The 16,662-nt window shown below is 38.8% G+C and overlaps 1 protein-coding gene across 1 annotated transcript in view; it reads right to left on the bottom strand.

Annotated features, from left to right (window-relative positions):
• ABCA12 (ATP binding cassette subfamily A member 12) overlaps window positions 1-16,662 on the bottom strand; it is a 189,205-nt gene that overhangs the window by 95,866 nt on the left and 76,677 nt on the right. The window contains exon 4 of the mRNA XM_073218139.1: window positions 4,559-4,712. Coding sequence (XP_073074240.1) covers window positions 4,559-4,712 — 154 coding nt within the window. The remainder of the gene's footprint in view (window positions 1-4,558; window positions 4,713-16,662) is intronic.

Raw genomic sequence — 16,662 nt, 5'->3', positions numbered from 1 at the left:
AATTCATTCATAGGAAATTTTTTTTTTCATCATTTTATTTCATTCTGATGGTCATTCTTTCGGGGTCATCCATGCCTCAGATATAACCCCGTCTATCCATGTTCCAAACATACCTCTCTGCTAGGTGGCCCAGTTACCAATCCAGCAATTCAGATCAGGTAAGGTATTAAAATTTAGAAATACCTTAATATGTTGCTCTGTCCTAGGATTTCCTTTTATATTCTTAGGAGGAACTTTGAAGATAATATATCTGAACCAATACATTAAGGAAAGTTTTTAAAGGCACTCTGATGGACAGATGAGGAAATGTCTTACCAGGTAGATATGTATCAGAAACATGTACAATATGGGGGAAGAGATAGCATCACAGTATCTTTTGATGACACTATTATGTTCTACCTAGTCTGAAACTGGCTGATTTTTTTGTTAACACTATAGGGGAATTTGTAGTGTTTGCATCATAGTCTGGTAAAGCCATCTGCCTATTCCTCTAAGCTCACTATGCAAGGGCCTCTACCCATTTCTCTCCCTCACTGAGTTCTGGGATCCTTTCTCTATGGCCCATCTCAGCTAGCCACCACCCTGTCTTGAATGATTGCACCCTTAAAGGCCTCTGGAAGAACTCTCTGGACATCTCCCCACCCAATCCTCTCTCCATTCCAATAATATATCCAACAGTAACAGCTCTAGTCCTCTGGCAGAAACAATGTCTTAAGGTATGTGTGAAACTATTTACCATTTGTTGTCTCATGTTCTGGGCACAGCAAGACCTAAAGAAATGTTCATCACTTTTACCATGTTATATGGGAATTTACCTGCTCCCTTGTCCCTCTGTCTCTCTCCCTCCAGACTGTAAGTCTGTACAGGGCATGGGATGTGTCTTGCTCATCTCTGTATCTACAGCGACTCTCCCAGAGTCTCCAGCACGTGAAACACATTGGATACGTTCTTGCTCAATGAATTAACAATTTTGCCTGCATGGCAGTTAAAACATCCCTCTGCTTTGTTTTTTGATAGATGAAGTTTTAACTTTTATTTTCATGTGAATACGCACTAAAATGATTACAACATGGTTATAAATTACTCTGAAATCAACACAATATGAGACCCATACATTTCACCTCATCTTAATAGTCAGTGGGGATCCACACCTACTCTCCCTTCACTTACCTTACACTCCCAGTATGTTAGGTATTGAAGAAAAACATTTGTTAATACTAAACAAAAGCCTCGGCACTTCAAAATTAATCCTGAATAAATCTGATTAGCTGTGTCTCAAGTTCTGCAGGAGCCAATCAATAGGAGCAGAGGTATGAATTTGGAAACCACAGGTCATAGATGAGTGTCACCATGACAGAGAAAGGGAGCAAATCCCTAGAGCCAATTCCCTCACAGGACCTGCAGGAACACTGAATCACTCTTCCAAATAATGACCCTGTGAGCTCTGGAGGGTGATCTTCACCACTCACCGGCTGCGTGAGCAATGGTACCGCCAGGGGCTCCCACTGTGCTGATACATTCTTGGAGGCCGTGCAGGGAGGAAGGGCCACAAGGGCAAGTTCAGTGATGGTGGGCCATCCGTTACGCAAATGAGCAAGAAAGCCAGAAATGTAATTGTTTCTTTTCTCAGACAGCCATTTAGAGTTGATGCTGAGTATAGCAGTGTATTTTGTTTTTTTGTTTATAGCACCTCATCTTGAAGCTAATGCCTAGAGAAGTATGAATTTAATAACAGAAGGCTGGTGCCAATGCAAAAACACATCAAAAACCTTGGCGACTAGCTAGCAGGTAGTGACTGCAGTGTGATCATGTCTTTTGGAAGAGCATTTTATTAGAATAAACATGGTGGGTCTCTTTCGATGAGGCCAAAAATGGCATTTTTTTACTCTCACTTACAAACCAGAAAAGGATAACTGTTACGTTTCTTGATGATGCCACTACACTGGCGAACTTCCTTCACTAAAGGGAAGCAATTTAATGGAATGCCTTATCCAGTAACCAAGCCCAAGTTTCACTGCACAGCTATATAAAACATAAAAGTTAATAGCGTGGTGGGAAATACCATTAATGCAATTTTATTCTTGTACATCATTTTCTAAATTAAGCCCCAATTACTTGGTAGTTTAGAGAAAATAATGAATATACAGCAATGTACAGCTTGAGCTAGACCAACTACCGAGAGGTTAGATGGAATGAAAAACAGGAGACATGGTCAGCTGTCTTAGAGAACAATCAACAGATGACAAAATAAACTTGGATTTTAATCCTAGTTCCAAAACCAACCCCATGATTCATCTCAAGACAACTCCATGAGATTTCTTCTCTATTATATTACATAGAAAATATTCTTTGGGGAAGATATATTTACACACTTCTTATATCCGTTAACTATTTCCCTCAGGGATCCTCAGTTCTTCATGAGAAAACAAAGTATAGAGTAGAGAGCCCTCGGGGCAGCTGTAATCCAATTTGTAAATAATGGACATTAATTTTTTCCACATATTCTCTAATGCTTGGTTCATGAAATCTCTGGCTCATAAACAACCTCTTCATGGAGACTCATCTGATTGCTCCACCTGAGTGCTCTCTTTCTACTTTAAGAATGGAAGGTGTCTTCCTTCAGCACCCTTCTGGCACCCTTCATCGCACCGTCAACTATCATCATGATCGGTTTAATATTTTCCCTCCTGTGCTAGAACACAGGCATAGATCACGCCTAATTCACCAGTCACACAGGGACACCCAGCCCGTCTGTGAGCTAGCTGCACGACCAAGAGTGCCGCACTTCCCCTTCCTTCTCCACTGATGACACAGCAGGGCATAGGCTCTAATTAGCTTTGGGTCTCCTGGCAGAAATATACAACTAGAGTTAGTTGAAGTAATGCTTGTATATGCCTAGAACATGCTAGTTTCATAGACAGTATGTCAGTCATTTCTTTGCTTAAAACTTTCCAATGATTTCTCATTATACTAAAAATAAAACCCAAGTCCCTTCCCTTCTCCTACCCTTGATCCTGCATGCTCTGCCTCCTGTGTTCCTTTTGAACATGCCGCCTGCCCTTTGCATCATCCCTTACTATGTTCTAGCTCTATTAGCTGATTTTCTGTTCCTCTAAATGGTCATGTTTGTCCTCACCTCATGAATATTTGCTGTTTTTCTGCCTGGAACATCAGGAAGTAGGTGTTCCAGGCAGAAAATATCTCTTCTAGATGTTCACATGAGGTTGCTGGTTTCTCCCTGTCCTTTTGGCCCTGCCCCAAAGTCACCTTCTAGCAGAGGCATTTTCTTGCCACCCTATTAAATTCCCACCTTTCAACCTTTACTTCTTAGCCTGCTTTATTTTCTGGCTAGCATAGTTATTACTGTCAGTAATTATGCTATTTACTTGATTGCTCATTGTATATTCCATTACAATATAAGAAACAAAAGGGTAGAGAATTTGTTTGATTCACCTCTGTATCCCAGTGCCTAGAATGGTGCCTGGCACATAGATATTTCTCAGTTGTTGTTTCTTATATAAATTTAAAAAATGAATGAATGAACATCAGAATGTTTGAAACACCAAGTCTCATTAACTTATTGAAACAACAGTGTGAATTAACAACCCCACAATTACATGTGTCAAAGTCATATCCCATGGCAATTCTTGACACACTTATATTTTATGCTAAACAGGTTGCAGTTACTCTCTCTTCAAGCATCACCCATCTTATTTGATGAAAATCATGATGATGTGAAGAGATAAATGCTGCTACATGCCAAGGAATTTAAATTAAATTTTTGGAACCAAATATTTCTGATTATAGATAAACATAATCTCTTCTTGAAAGACATTTAAAAAAAACAGAGACATCTCTACCAGAATTATCTCATGGTCCATTCAGATTATAATAGTCTTTCCAGTTCTACAGACAAGTGGGCCCCTGGGGGGTCTCCTTAGGTAAAGAATCTCTGGACAGAAAATTGAGGTTACTAAATGGTCTAGATTCCCTATTTTTATTCTTTAGCTGCTTCTCACACCATTAAATAGGACACACATTAACCTCACATAAAGGTGGTGGTTGTTGTTCAATTAAGTGTACTTTCAACTTTATTACTTTGATTTCTAGACCCTTAATTTCTTTATCTTCATTTCCTGGTTTCTGTTATAGCTGGAAGTACCACACAGAATATTATAAATATGTCATTCTTCCAGGAGATAATGTCCCTGACATTGCCCTACATCTTATGCTTGTGATCAAGTCTTAGGACAAAGTGTCACTGATAATTTGAGGTGGAATAAAAAAAAATATTTGCAGGAAATCAAGGGGGACTGCCTCCGCCCCCCAGCTTAAAATCGAAGTTCAGGTAATTCATCCCAAGTACATTATGCTCAATGCCACATAAACATGCTAATTCCAGCTTGTACTCACCTTATTCATTCATATTAGACCACCACATTTATAGATATAGAAAATAAAGTTGTATATTTAATCAAGAATGACTTCCCAGGTATCTCTTAAAGAAACAAGATCCTATCTCTCAAAACAACTGAATATGCTTGGGAAGTGACCCTACCTGTCTTTAAATAATGCATCATCGATTCCTTTCCTGCGGAGCAAATCTTGTGGCCCATAGGGCGTATCTTTGCATCTAGAGTCTGTGTCACAGAGCAGAGTCTGCAGGAACGGGAAGAAGCCAGTACTAGGAAGGTTTCGAGGTGCAAGGTAACCTGAAATTTAAAAAAAGAATGATTATATCACTACGATGTTTGCATGTGAACAGGAAGAAGTGCAGTAACTGTTTTGTGAAATGACCTCCTGGATTATTATTGTCTGGGTCCCCTATATACCAAAAGACTGAAAAATACCTGTTGCCCCAGGGGTTTCTATTCTTGGGATTTCTTCTAAGGAAATAGCTGCAAGAGTGTTTGCTAGTGCTTTAAAATAAACTACAGTGTATTTGTGTGATCAAACACAATGCAGACTATAAAAATAGTGGCAAATAATAAAAAAAATGTTTATAGTATACTGCTATTAAAAATGGTAGATCAGGAAACAGTATGACTACACTAGTCATAATCTTTAAAATATATAAATAGAAGTATATTTTAAAATCTGGAGGGATTTTTTTTCTCCTTGGTGAAAACATTTCACATGATTTTGGTTTACTTTGACGTGACTATATTTTAACTATTTTTTTCCCTTGGGTAATAAAAGTCATTATAAATGAAGCCAATCTTCCAGATATTGGGAAATATTTTTGGTTTTTGTTCTCAAAATTTAACATACCAGCTAAACTAATTATCTTATATACGCAATATTTTTTTCCTATTTAAAAACCAGTAATAATGGTGTGAATGAGTATTCAGATTTTCCCCAATATTAAGGTCACTGAAAACAAGAATTGTAACAGTAAAGGGTTTCGTAAACTTTGCTTTAATATTTGCTTTATAAAATATGACAGTGGTATACACCCAAGTCAAGACAACAGGCAAGCTGTGAAGAACAAATCTTTTCACAATTAGGTTTAATGTTAGAACATTCGATTCCTCCCTTTTGGGGAATACAGAGACAATGAACTTTCAATAAAGGCAAATTTAGAAACTATCAGGGTAATTTCACAGACTAAAAAGCAAAACCTTAACTTCTTTATGAATCTGGTAAAAAGAATGTTAGTACAGGTCTGTTACCTTTACAAAAAGAAAGAGGAAAAGTAAAATGAAAAAAAAAATAGTAAGAGCAACATGGCTAAGTGTGCATTAACATATCAACAGAATGGATGATAGAAATTTGATCTATGTAACTTAATTTCAGATCTACATAAAGGAAAAATAGAAATAAAAGGAAAGGGGGAATAGGAAAGGTGTCCAGAAGAAAAGTAAAGAGGGAAAAAAAACTGAGAGATTGGAAAATGCTAAACTGTTGACTTTGAAGATGCAGGAAGGAGCCAAGGAAAGCAGGCTGACCTCTAGGAACTATGAAAGGTGAGGACGCAGATTCTCCTGGAGCCTCCAGAAGCCCACTGACACCTTAATTTTTAACACACTAGTACTAAATCTTAAACTTATGTCCTCCAGAACTGTAAAATAATAAGCAGACTTTTTTATGTTTAGTTGACATACAGTTGGTTTTCGGTTTATAACACAGTGACTGGACATGTATATACATTATACCTTATGAAATGACCACCACCATAAGTCGCTACCATCTGTCACCATACAAAGTTATTACAATAGTAGTGACTATATTCCATATGCTGTACTTTACATTTCAGTTGACTTTTATTATAACTGAAAGTTGTATCTCTCAATCCCCTCCACATTTGTCCATCCCCACAACCCTTTCCAATAAACTCATGTTGTTTTTAAGCCACTGAGTTTGTCATAATTTGTTACAGCAGCCATGGGAAACTAATATCTAAAATAATACTGGTATGAATTAAAGTTTTGAAAATTTGGAAGAAATTGGAAAGATTTTAAGTCCACCAAACTATTCACTATTACCTTCTAAATAGCTCCTCTTTCTAACACCAGAAAGACCAGTGTCTCTCCTAGTATCAACCCCAAGTGAAAACTGCAGTGAACCTTTGATGTTTTCACTGTAGTGCAATTCCTTGAACAAGCTAGAGAGTAGCTGTCCAATCAATCACCTGTTAGGTTTTCACATCACCCTTCTATAACAAAATTCTGCAACAGTGAACTGCATACAGCAAGATCTTTACAATTCTGCAGTGCAATTTCACCATTAATGGCAATCCACCCTGCTACATGGATCACTCAGGGCATGGACCTGCAAATGGACTTATTCCTATTCCGTCTCAAAGACATGCAGTGCGTCACTTGAATGGAAGGCAGAGAGAAGAGCCACAGAAACAGATGACTGACCCTTCAGCTCTATACCCCTTATCAAAGTGACAGTGTGGCTGACCCGGGTGGTGCTGAAAACAACGGCAGCTCGGGAGAAGCCAAGTTGCAACAGGAAGAGAAGAAAAAATGGGAAAAGATGTCATGGGTAGAAGACATGGACGGACATGGCATATAACATCCAATTTCAGTTTCTCTGGCATTGATCACAGTTATGCAAAATATTAGGAATTTGGAAGAATGTAAACCCAGAACATTCTTTGCTCTGATTACTGTAGAAATGTTTACTTTATAGTAAAATCCATGACAGGATTTCTCTAAAAAGAAGTTCCCACAGTGTTCAAAGTACAGACAGCTCATGCTTTCTTCAGGTTTTTTGATAACTGAATTTAACTGGTTACAATGGGTTCATGCAAATGAGAAACTGGTTTAGGTATGCACAAGTTCCGGTAACACCGTGGCATGCAGAGCGTGGACTGGCTGCATTATTTATTTGCCATCACCTTTTAACCAAGAACCATAGACTCATTAAGTAACTGATGTGTGAAGCATTTACTGTATCCCATGTACTATACTGGGCACGTGACATACACTTACTTCATTCATCTTTTGTCAGTATCGATAATATACCTTCTTACCAACTTTTCACAAAATCTGGAAATGCTCTAGAACTAAAAAGTCAGAATTAAATAGAGTTAAACTTTATTGTAGCTTCTTGTTGGAAAAAAAATTTTTTTCAATCTTATGGCCACCTTGGTTATGTGCAAGGAAGTAACCACTCAGAGCAATGGTGCAATCAAACCTTCACCTGTTTTAAAGAGCTTCTAATTCTGGGTTGAACTCATTCTTTTCTGAAGGTGTCTCTGGCTGGCACTTTCAGGTTCCAAAATTAAGTTTCTCTTTATATTCTCAAATGCTAAGATGCAGGAAAAAGAGAAATGTTGCACTATCTTTCACAGAACTTCCAGGCAGCAATCACAGAGCATGCAATTAAGGCTAATAATTGGTTGCCCATGTTCATAGCCAGAGCACAGGCTTAAGGATGTACATAAGGAAGATCTTAATCATGCAAACTGTGGCACCACTTGTAAGTAAAAAACAAACAAACAAACAAACAAGCAAACAAACAGATCTCTGGGTTTGGAGATGGAGTGTTTAGGCAGGATAAAGTCCTTGGTATTATAATTCCCAAAAGTCTCCTATCCAGGACACCCTTCATGCCCATCTCCAAGAGAAAGCTATTGAAGAACTCAGGATTTCTCAAAGAAATTGGAGCCAGAAGACTCCACCATATTCTGGGAGTGAGGAGGTCAGCAAAACCCTGAGGCACTTGTGGTTTCGTTTCTCAGGGACTCCAGAGAGAGGCAGGAGGTCATTGGAGCTGTCATCCATGGGTGGGGAGAGGGTCTTTTTATAAAATGGATTTGGTCAGCATTATTGACACAGTCCAATAGTAACAATGACAGAACCCAATGTTACTTCAGGGAGTTGAATCAAACCAATTACAAAACATTTTTAGGGACAAGCCACCAATTAGCTAAGCTTTCAATTAAATCAAATTCAGGTTTGAGTTTTTAAAGAATGGAACAGACATTCTTTAAAAGATAAAAAGATCCAGATTAAAAAAAATAGATACTTTATGAAGAATTGTGATAACCTATATTACACATATGTTTAACTAAAATGGGGTTCAAGCTTGATTTTCCTTTCCCTTTCTGCACAGAAGCCCTTATTCAGGACAGTATTAGTGTGACATAAAGTAAAGATTAGAGCGGTGGCTCTCAGAATGTGGTTCCTGGACCCACAACATCAACACCACCTGGGAACTTACTGGAAGTGAAAATTTGAGATCCCACCCCAGATTACTTAATCAGAAACTCTGGGGATGGGGCTCAGCAATCTTTAAAACAAGCCCTCCAGGTACTTGTGATGCACACTAAAGTGTGCGAGCAATTTTATTAGATTGCAAACTTTTTCAGAAGAGGCAGATACTAAGTAATTTAAGTGGTGGGTCATGCTATCTCCATCACAATGACTCAACTCTGACATTATAGTATGAAGGCAGCCATAGATCATGTGTTCAACAATGGGCCTGGTTGCATTCCAATAAAACTTTAGAAACAACAAAAAGACACTAGACTGTATTTGGCCCATGGGCTGTAGTTTGCTGACCCCCAGGAGGATAGCCATTCTTATATTTGTCCCTCTCCCTCTCCTGCATTATTCATTTTTTTCTTTTAAATGAAAAATCGTTGAAATACAATCAGATGTACAATATAGTGATTCGACAATTATATACACTGCTAAATGCTCACCACGATAAGTGCAGTTACCATCTGTCAACATGCAAAGAAATTACAACGTTATTGACTACACTCCCTATGCTGTACTTTCGTCCCTGTGACTAATATATTTTATAACTGGAAGTTTGTACCTCTTTATTCCCTTCACCTAATTCATCCATCTCCCCACCCGCTTCTTCACTTTTTTCCTCATCCTTCTCTTTCTCTTCCCTCATCTCATCTAATTTACTTAAAATCCATTAATATCCCTTTTCCTCTGTAACTCAGTCTTTTGTTCTTGCCTTTCCATCACCAACCTCCTCTTTTGACTCAATTTCTAATTCTTCTTTTCTCCTCCTCCTGCTACCCACCCCCCTTTCCCTCACCCACCCGTCTTTCTCTTTACTCATTGATACAGCCATAAATGCACATTTTTCTCACGGTCCTCTCTTACTCATTCTCTTTTTTTCGCCACTAGAGAAGGATTTTTCACTTCTGTAGTAAAATCAGCAGAATGCTGCTCATTGGCACCATCTACAGAAGTGCTATTTTCTATTGGTTGTTTTTTTAAAGAAAGAAATGTCACAGTCTTTTCAGTAATGAAGTCACTGCCATTTGCCACCATTAGGCCGAGGAAGTAGCTGGAGGCTAACTTGGTGACATTTGTAGACATTACAGTAATGGCAGAATTGGAGAACTTCCACTGCGTTCCTTTGTGTTTTTCTCAAAGCAGGTCAGAACCCAACCTGGGTGGCATTTTTCTATTTCCAGGTGAAAAGAATTTGGTCTTTACCCCAGTGAAGAGAAGAACGATAAGACTTGGAAGGAAATTCTGACTTCTTAAAATATAGTTATTTATTTGGGGATTAGTTTTTCTTAACTTCTTGGTTACAGGGTCACAATGGCAGAATGAGCATCAGGCCTTCTGATCCATTAAATAAGTGTCCTTGTGAAACACCATGACAAGGATTTGTTACCAGGGCAAGAATGCAAAGTAAGACAAGCACAGCCAGACACATCACCTACGAATAACCAAATAACCAGATATGAATAAAGAAAATATAGAAAAGGAAATGAATCTCAGAGGTAAATTTTTAATAATTTATTAATCTTTTTATTCTTCTTGTAGTTTTTGAGCATTTTTCTCAATCTCGTTCTCAATTGCGTTTTTAAAGATGGAATTAAAATTATAAATGGCATAAAACCTGGCCTTTCAAATGATTACATAACATTTTGTCAGGAGCGTGTATGTCCCTGCCCTCTTTGACATGAACTCTCCCTCTGGAGGACTGGGCTGCTCCCTAAGGGGACATGTCCTGCTCCCCTGCCCCTCACCAGGTAAAATCAAATCCACTAGCTGTTCCTGACTCCAGTCCCTTTGGATTAGGGCTTTTTTTTTTTACCTCTGTGGCCCAAAGAGTCCTTAGCCTAGAGTTAAATACTGATATGCCTCTGAGTCTTCACAGAGAGACACTAGCTCATTAAAATTCATTTTCTGTGAAACTAGATAAAGAATAACCTATTTGAAAGAAAAATCCCTGCATAGTTCTTAGCACAATGCCTGACATACTGAAAGCAATTATTAACTATATTAATCAATCAATCAATGAACCCCTGTGGGTCACAGGAAGACTGCATAATTGAGGATATAATATACCTAAGACACATCCTTATTATCTGTAGGACAAACTTTCAAGTTTTATCCCATATTAGAGTAACTTTAGTGGGTAACAATGGATCAAGTAAGTCCAGTGAATTGCAAGTACAATGGAGAATATTGTCTTGTATTTCAGTGCCTTAGTAAATGGATAAATTGACACTGATCAATAAAAACAGTAACATTTATTGCTACAGGCTCTTTAGGTCTTGAGTTCTCCAAAAATCTGGCTAATATATATGACATTCATATCAATCACTCTATTTATTATCCACAAAGTGAATCCATGCATCATCTATTCAATAAATATTTATTGAGCAGATACTGTGTGTCTGGCACTGAATAAGATGCTAAGTAAGGTTCATTCTTCCATTAAAAAAGAAACTTTTTATTTAGATATTTAAAAAATATAACTAGGTTATTTGTGTGTGTGTGTGTGTGTGTGTGTGTATGAGAAAGAGAAAGCATAGTTAGTTTCAAAGCTCATCAGACTTTTATTAAATAAAATGTATACACTAACCACTGCTTTTCTTGAATTATCAGATATTATATATTAATAAATGAATATTTGAAAATAGGTAAGCATTGTTTTAAAAAAACTTCAGAGTTTTTAGAGGAATTAAAAATCTTTTCGTGAGCCCCATGAGAGTCCTATATAATAGTCAGGGCAAGTGTTATATCCATTTTGCAGGTAACCTCAAAGATCTAACAATTTGCTCAAGGTCACATGAGAAACACTATGCCAAAGATGGATCAAGAACTACACAATATATGACAACAGTGAAAACATTTTGTTGGCTAAGTTTCAGTATACCTTGGAATGAACAGACTAAGAATTTCAAAAGCAGGCACCACTTCTGGTTTACTGTTGACTCACTTAATCAACAAGGGTAAGATAACCCCTCTTTGTCTCTACATTCACATCTATCAAACTGAGGATAATGGGACTTGCCACCTCCCAGGGCACAAGATTAATTAGATAAAGCTTGTGTAAGGTTCTGTGAACACTGAAGAGGAGAGGCCCCATAGAGTCATGAGTTACCATTGCTCATCAGGCTGCCCTTGCAACACCTAACTCACCACCCAGTGGCTGGGGCTTTGCTGCGCAGCTTGGTCTCCCATCTCTGTTGTGCCTTGAACCATTAAATGGTTAGGAGTACTGCATGATGTGTTTCTCTCCCTATAATTCATAATATGTACCTGTACCAACAGGTGTAGTGCTTCAGTGACTGCACTCGGTGGGTGTGAGCCATGACACATTCTTCCTAGTTCTTCCCAGGCAAGTCTTGCTTCATAGTATAGGCGCTTTTCCAAGTTCAAATACATTGGCAAAAAGGTAGACTGCCTCTGGCAGTGAGGCAAGATGCCTAATCCTTAAAGCTGTGGGTAAGGAGGTCCTCTATTCAAATGGTTGGCATCTACATGTGTTTAATGGCTAGAGCCACAAAGAACAAGAAAAAATTTTGAGTCATTTGAGAAGGTGCCCTACCTGCTGGGATCTTTCCCATACCCCTCACATCCCTCTGACTTGCTTCCAAGTAGCACAACCAATAGGGTTTGAAGGGTGCCAAAAGCATCCCTGTGGAGATAATTTGGGACTCTGGCTATGACACTGCAGGCGCAAGAGAAGGGGAAAGATTCCTGCCTTGTTTATGTCTTTGGCTTATTACTATTATTACTTTTTGACAAGAGGAAGAGGCAATTTGGACTCAGGACCTTGTTATCTCTGAATGTTACCGCTTTGATCCTGAGGTGCACACTTGAACTGATCATCAGCCCAAGGGGCTCCATAACCCACCTTACGGAATTTCTAGAACAGAACTTGCCTCCCTCCTTTCTAAATGTTAAGGAGACCCTGTTGGGTGGTGGGATCCAAAGGCTAAGGCCTGATTTATTTAAACTATAAACAAAATGGTTTGATTTAAGGCTAGGAGACAGTGCAGAACGACAAACATGCCAGATAATAAATTCCCATATGAACTGAATCTGGAGAAGTTTAAAAATAAGAATCTCACTAACACTATTCAAAATATTCTCCCTTAGCAAGGAATGTTGAGTTCTATGGCTCATCTTGGGTGAGCGGGTCTGTTTGTCCTACTAGGTGAGCCTGACAATAACCAACATCTGCTTTGCTGCATCTTGTCTTTCAGTCACAAAGATTCTCAACTGCATTTTTAAAAATCTCTTTGCTGTGGCTACTTGAGAACAGAATCTTGACAACTGTTTTATTTCTTCCTAAATCTAAATTAAAGTTAAAAGAAAAATGAACCCTAGATCCTCATTTCACTGCAGGATATTCTTTCCATTAAACCCAGTCTCTTAATTCTCCTCAGACGTGGCTAACCAGGAAATGCCCTACGTGGGTTCTGGGTAGGGTTCAGGGTAGGGTTCATATGAAGCTGGTATTCCTGGTTTGATTAACATCATCAAAAAGACCTGGTACCGGGAAGTTGAGCCCCTCTGCGGAGCCCATCGTTGGCCCCCCTCCCTGGAGACCCGCCCTCCACTCCCTCCCACCCCGCCCCCACCCCGCACTGCACAGACCCAGCCACACGAGTCAGCACCTAGCAAAGGGAGAGGGTCCCCGGGCGGAGTGCGTCCTCCAGCACCAGCACTCCTGCTCCGATCTGGGAGGGAAGTGCCGCACCGAACAGAACCGCCTGGCACGCCCTCGGCATCGAGTAGTTAACTCGTACCGCCTCACCCCCCGGGGTATCAAGGGAAGAGTGAATTCCTGTCTCATCACTGTGGTCTCCAGGGTAAGGCTGGGGACTGGGGAAGTGAGGAATGCGGCCGCCTCGGGATTTCCACAACCAAGACTCTGGGGCCAAATGAGTTTAGGATATTAAATTCTATCCCCTATTCTGGGAAAGCCAGAATATATTTGCATATTAAGGACTCTGAGAAGTTTCTCAGGAAAAAGCCTGAATAACTTTGGTTAATTCCATACATATGAGTACAAAATATTGTTTCCTTTCTTTCTCTCCTCCCTCCCTCCCTTCCTTTCTTGCACTTCTGTTCGTTCCTTTCCTTCTCTTCCTTCCTTCTCTCCCCTTTGTCCCTGTTTTTTAAGGTAGTGCCCAATAATATCCTGGGAATGAATGTTCCATGGGGCACACTTCAGGAAGCAATGCCTTAACCCATGATCTCACATATTCCCAAATGAAAAGGGACCTAAAACTGGAATCTTTTTCTCCCCAGGAGGGAACTTTTACATAAGGAAATATCTTGCTTCAAATCTTAATGTACTAAAATTTGCCTGTACACTGCCATCCCTCTAACTTAGTTTAGATACAGTAATTCAGCAAGCACCTCAGCATTTATCTGTAGGAGTCCATTACAATTGTATATCACTATTTGTGGGAGACCTTCAGCAAAACTTGTCCAAGACATTGCTTGGGGAAGGGAATTTCATTCCGGAAGGATTTAGGAGGCTTATAAAAGTACACACTCTATAATGGGAAAAAATGAGGTAATGAGGAAATCAGAATGAGAGCAAACAAGGATAGGAATGGATAAAGCCAGCATAAGAATAGGGGCCGAAGATATGTGTGTTATTGGAGGTTGGCTACAAATCTGAATCTGAATGTCCTAAGGAACTAAAGAAATGATCATTTACCCAGTTCATGGTGTCCACAAAATAAAATTTGAATAAGTAAGTGTATTGGGAGAGGTAGAGCTTTTCCTGTACACAAAGAAATCATACCTCTCAGGCACCAAGATCCACACTTCAGTGTGTCCTAGTTGCTCCCACCCAGAACAGGAGCAACAGTGACAGTGACTCACTATCCCTTAATGGGGAGCTCAGTGACCCATACTGAGGTGTTTGCTAGTAGGAGGCAAGGGCTAGGGAGAAAATGAGGTGCTATTTTCCTGTCACTACTTCGTAAAGGGGTCACTGCCAAGTTGGGGCACCATCATCTTAGTATGGTATACAGAACACTGAGCAACACAATGAAAAATGTGAAGTTGTTCAGGAGTTGGTTGGAAAATTGTCTCCTTCAACTTCTATCCAAAATCTTTGTCTTACTGGTGACAGGGCTGAGTTAGGAGCTGTTGCCAGGAGCTACATATTGGCAGAAATCTTTGGAATTACTGTAGTGAATGAAGTACCGGACCAGAACAAGAGTTAAAAAGCATGCTTCTCATCCTAGCTTTGAAAATGATTTATTATGCAACCATGACCCTCTACCTTGAGTCATTTCCTTACTTACACAGGAAACATAAATCGGGACTACCCATCCATCACCACTATTACAAGTAGCAGAATCTCCTGTAAAAGGGGATAAGCTATATTGAAGTATTAAGCACTTAATATAAGATGAAAATTGTATTTGGAAATTAAAAGGTGATCTCAGTAACCCATTAAGAGTAATGATATGGAAAAAAGAATTCAGTAATTACCCCTATGGAGGCATGTTACTAACAATTATTTTTCGCATTCAGAAATCTGACTCAGTTATCATCACAGAGGATTTTGTATATTATAATGTAAAATAAAGGCTAGTGAAATATATTGCTGGTATCATTGTATAGGAAATAAAGGTTCCCATATAGACAGAAGCTTAGTAACTTCTCTAATCCAACAGCTGGTCTATTCACATGGGAAGAAATGGGTTTAGTTCCGGATCCTCCCACTCCTCAATATCTTGTGTAATATTTAGGTCTTTGGTATTCATATTCTGTTTACAAATGACACATGTGACAACTTGCCAGTGGAAAATTTATGTCACAACCTTTTCTTTCAGGCAGGCCTGCTGACAGGAAGCAACCTCATCTTCTTGTCAGACTTGACTTTCTCCTAAACCAGAGATACTCTTACCAAGACCTCTGCCAATCAGAAAGAGACAATTTAAATGACCTTTGGCTTGCTTTATAACCCACAACATATTACTTGCCTTCTCACTTCCTCTATGAAGAACCAGTTTTCATCAAAGCTACTGTCTCATTAGGAAAATAAAGCAGAGAAAAATTCCCCAGTGGCATTTTCCTAAGGTGTAGTGTCAAAAAAATACTAACATAGCAATTAGTATTTCTATTTTTTCTAAGAAAAAAAGTTCCTTTTGTTCTGAAAAGAAAAAACTTCAGAAAAATACAAACTGAAACCATGAGATTCCATTTTACACCTGTCAGACAGGCAAAAGTCTGACAACACTGAGTGTTGGAGAGGACATACAGCAGTGGGAAATCATTGCTTGGTGTGGAAAAAATAAATTAGTAAAACCCCTGTGGAAAGCATATGTTCACATTCAACAAAGCTTAAAATACGCATAGCTGCAAGTATATGGAATACAAACGTGTACACACATGCACACAGAGATATAACAGGATATCCATCACAATACTATTGGAAAGAAACTGAAAAAAGAACCTACATGTTCATCAAAAGACCATGGATAAACACATTATGATACGCCTATGCATGGAACACACAGTCAAAATGAATACATTAAAACTGCATAAATCAAGAGATCAACATAAAAAATACAATGTTGAGCAAAACATAACGCTCAGCCTAAAAAGCATGATGCAAAAGGATGCTAGAGTAGAGTACCTTGTATATAAAGCTTAAAAACCTGTAATCAAAGGTCCAAACTTCCACTTATAAGATTCACATTAGTCCTGAGATTTCATGCACAGCATGTTGCCTATAGTTAACAATACTGCACTATATATTTGGAAGTTGCTAAGGGAGTAGATGTTAAATGTTCTCATCACAAGAAAAAAAATACTATAACCATGTGTGAGATGGTGGATGATAACTAAACTTATTGTTGCAATCATTTCACAGTATGTACACAAATCATTATGTTGTATACCTGAAAAAATACATTGTTATATGTCAATTATATCTCAATAAAACTGGGACAAAACATCT

The sequence above is a fragment of the Manis javanica genome, chromosome 12, assembly GCF_040802235.1.
Source record: "Manis javanica isolate MJ-LG chromosome 12, MJ_LKY, whole genome shotgun sequence".
Taxonomy (NCBI): domain Eukaryota; kingdom Metazoa; phylum Chordata; class Mammalia; order Pholidota; family Manidae; genus Manis; species Manis javanica.
The sequence above is the reverse complement of the archived record's forward strand: the minus strand, read 5'-3'. Positions and strand labels throughout refer to the sequence as shown.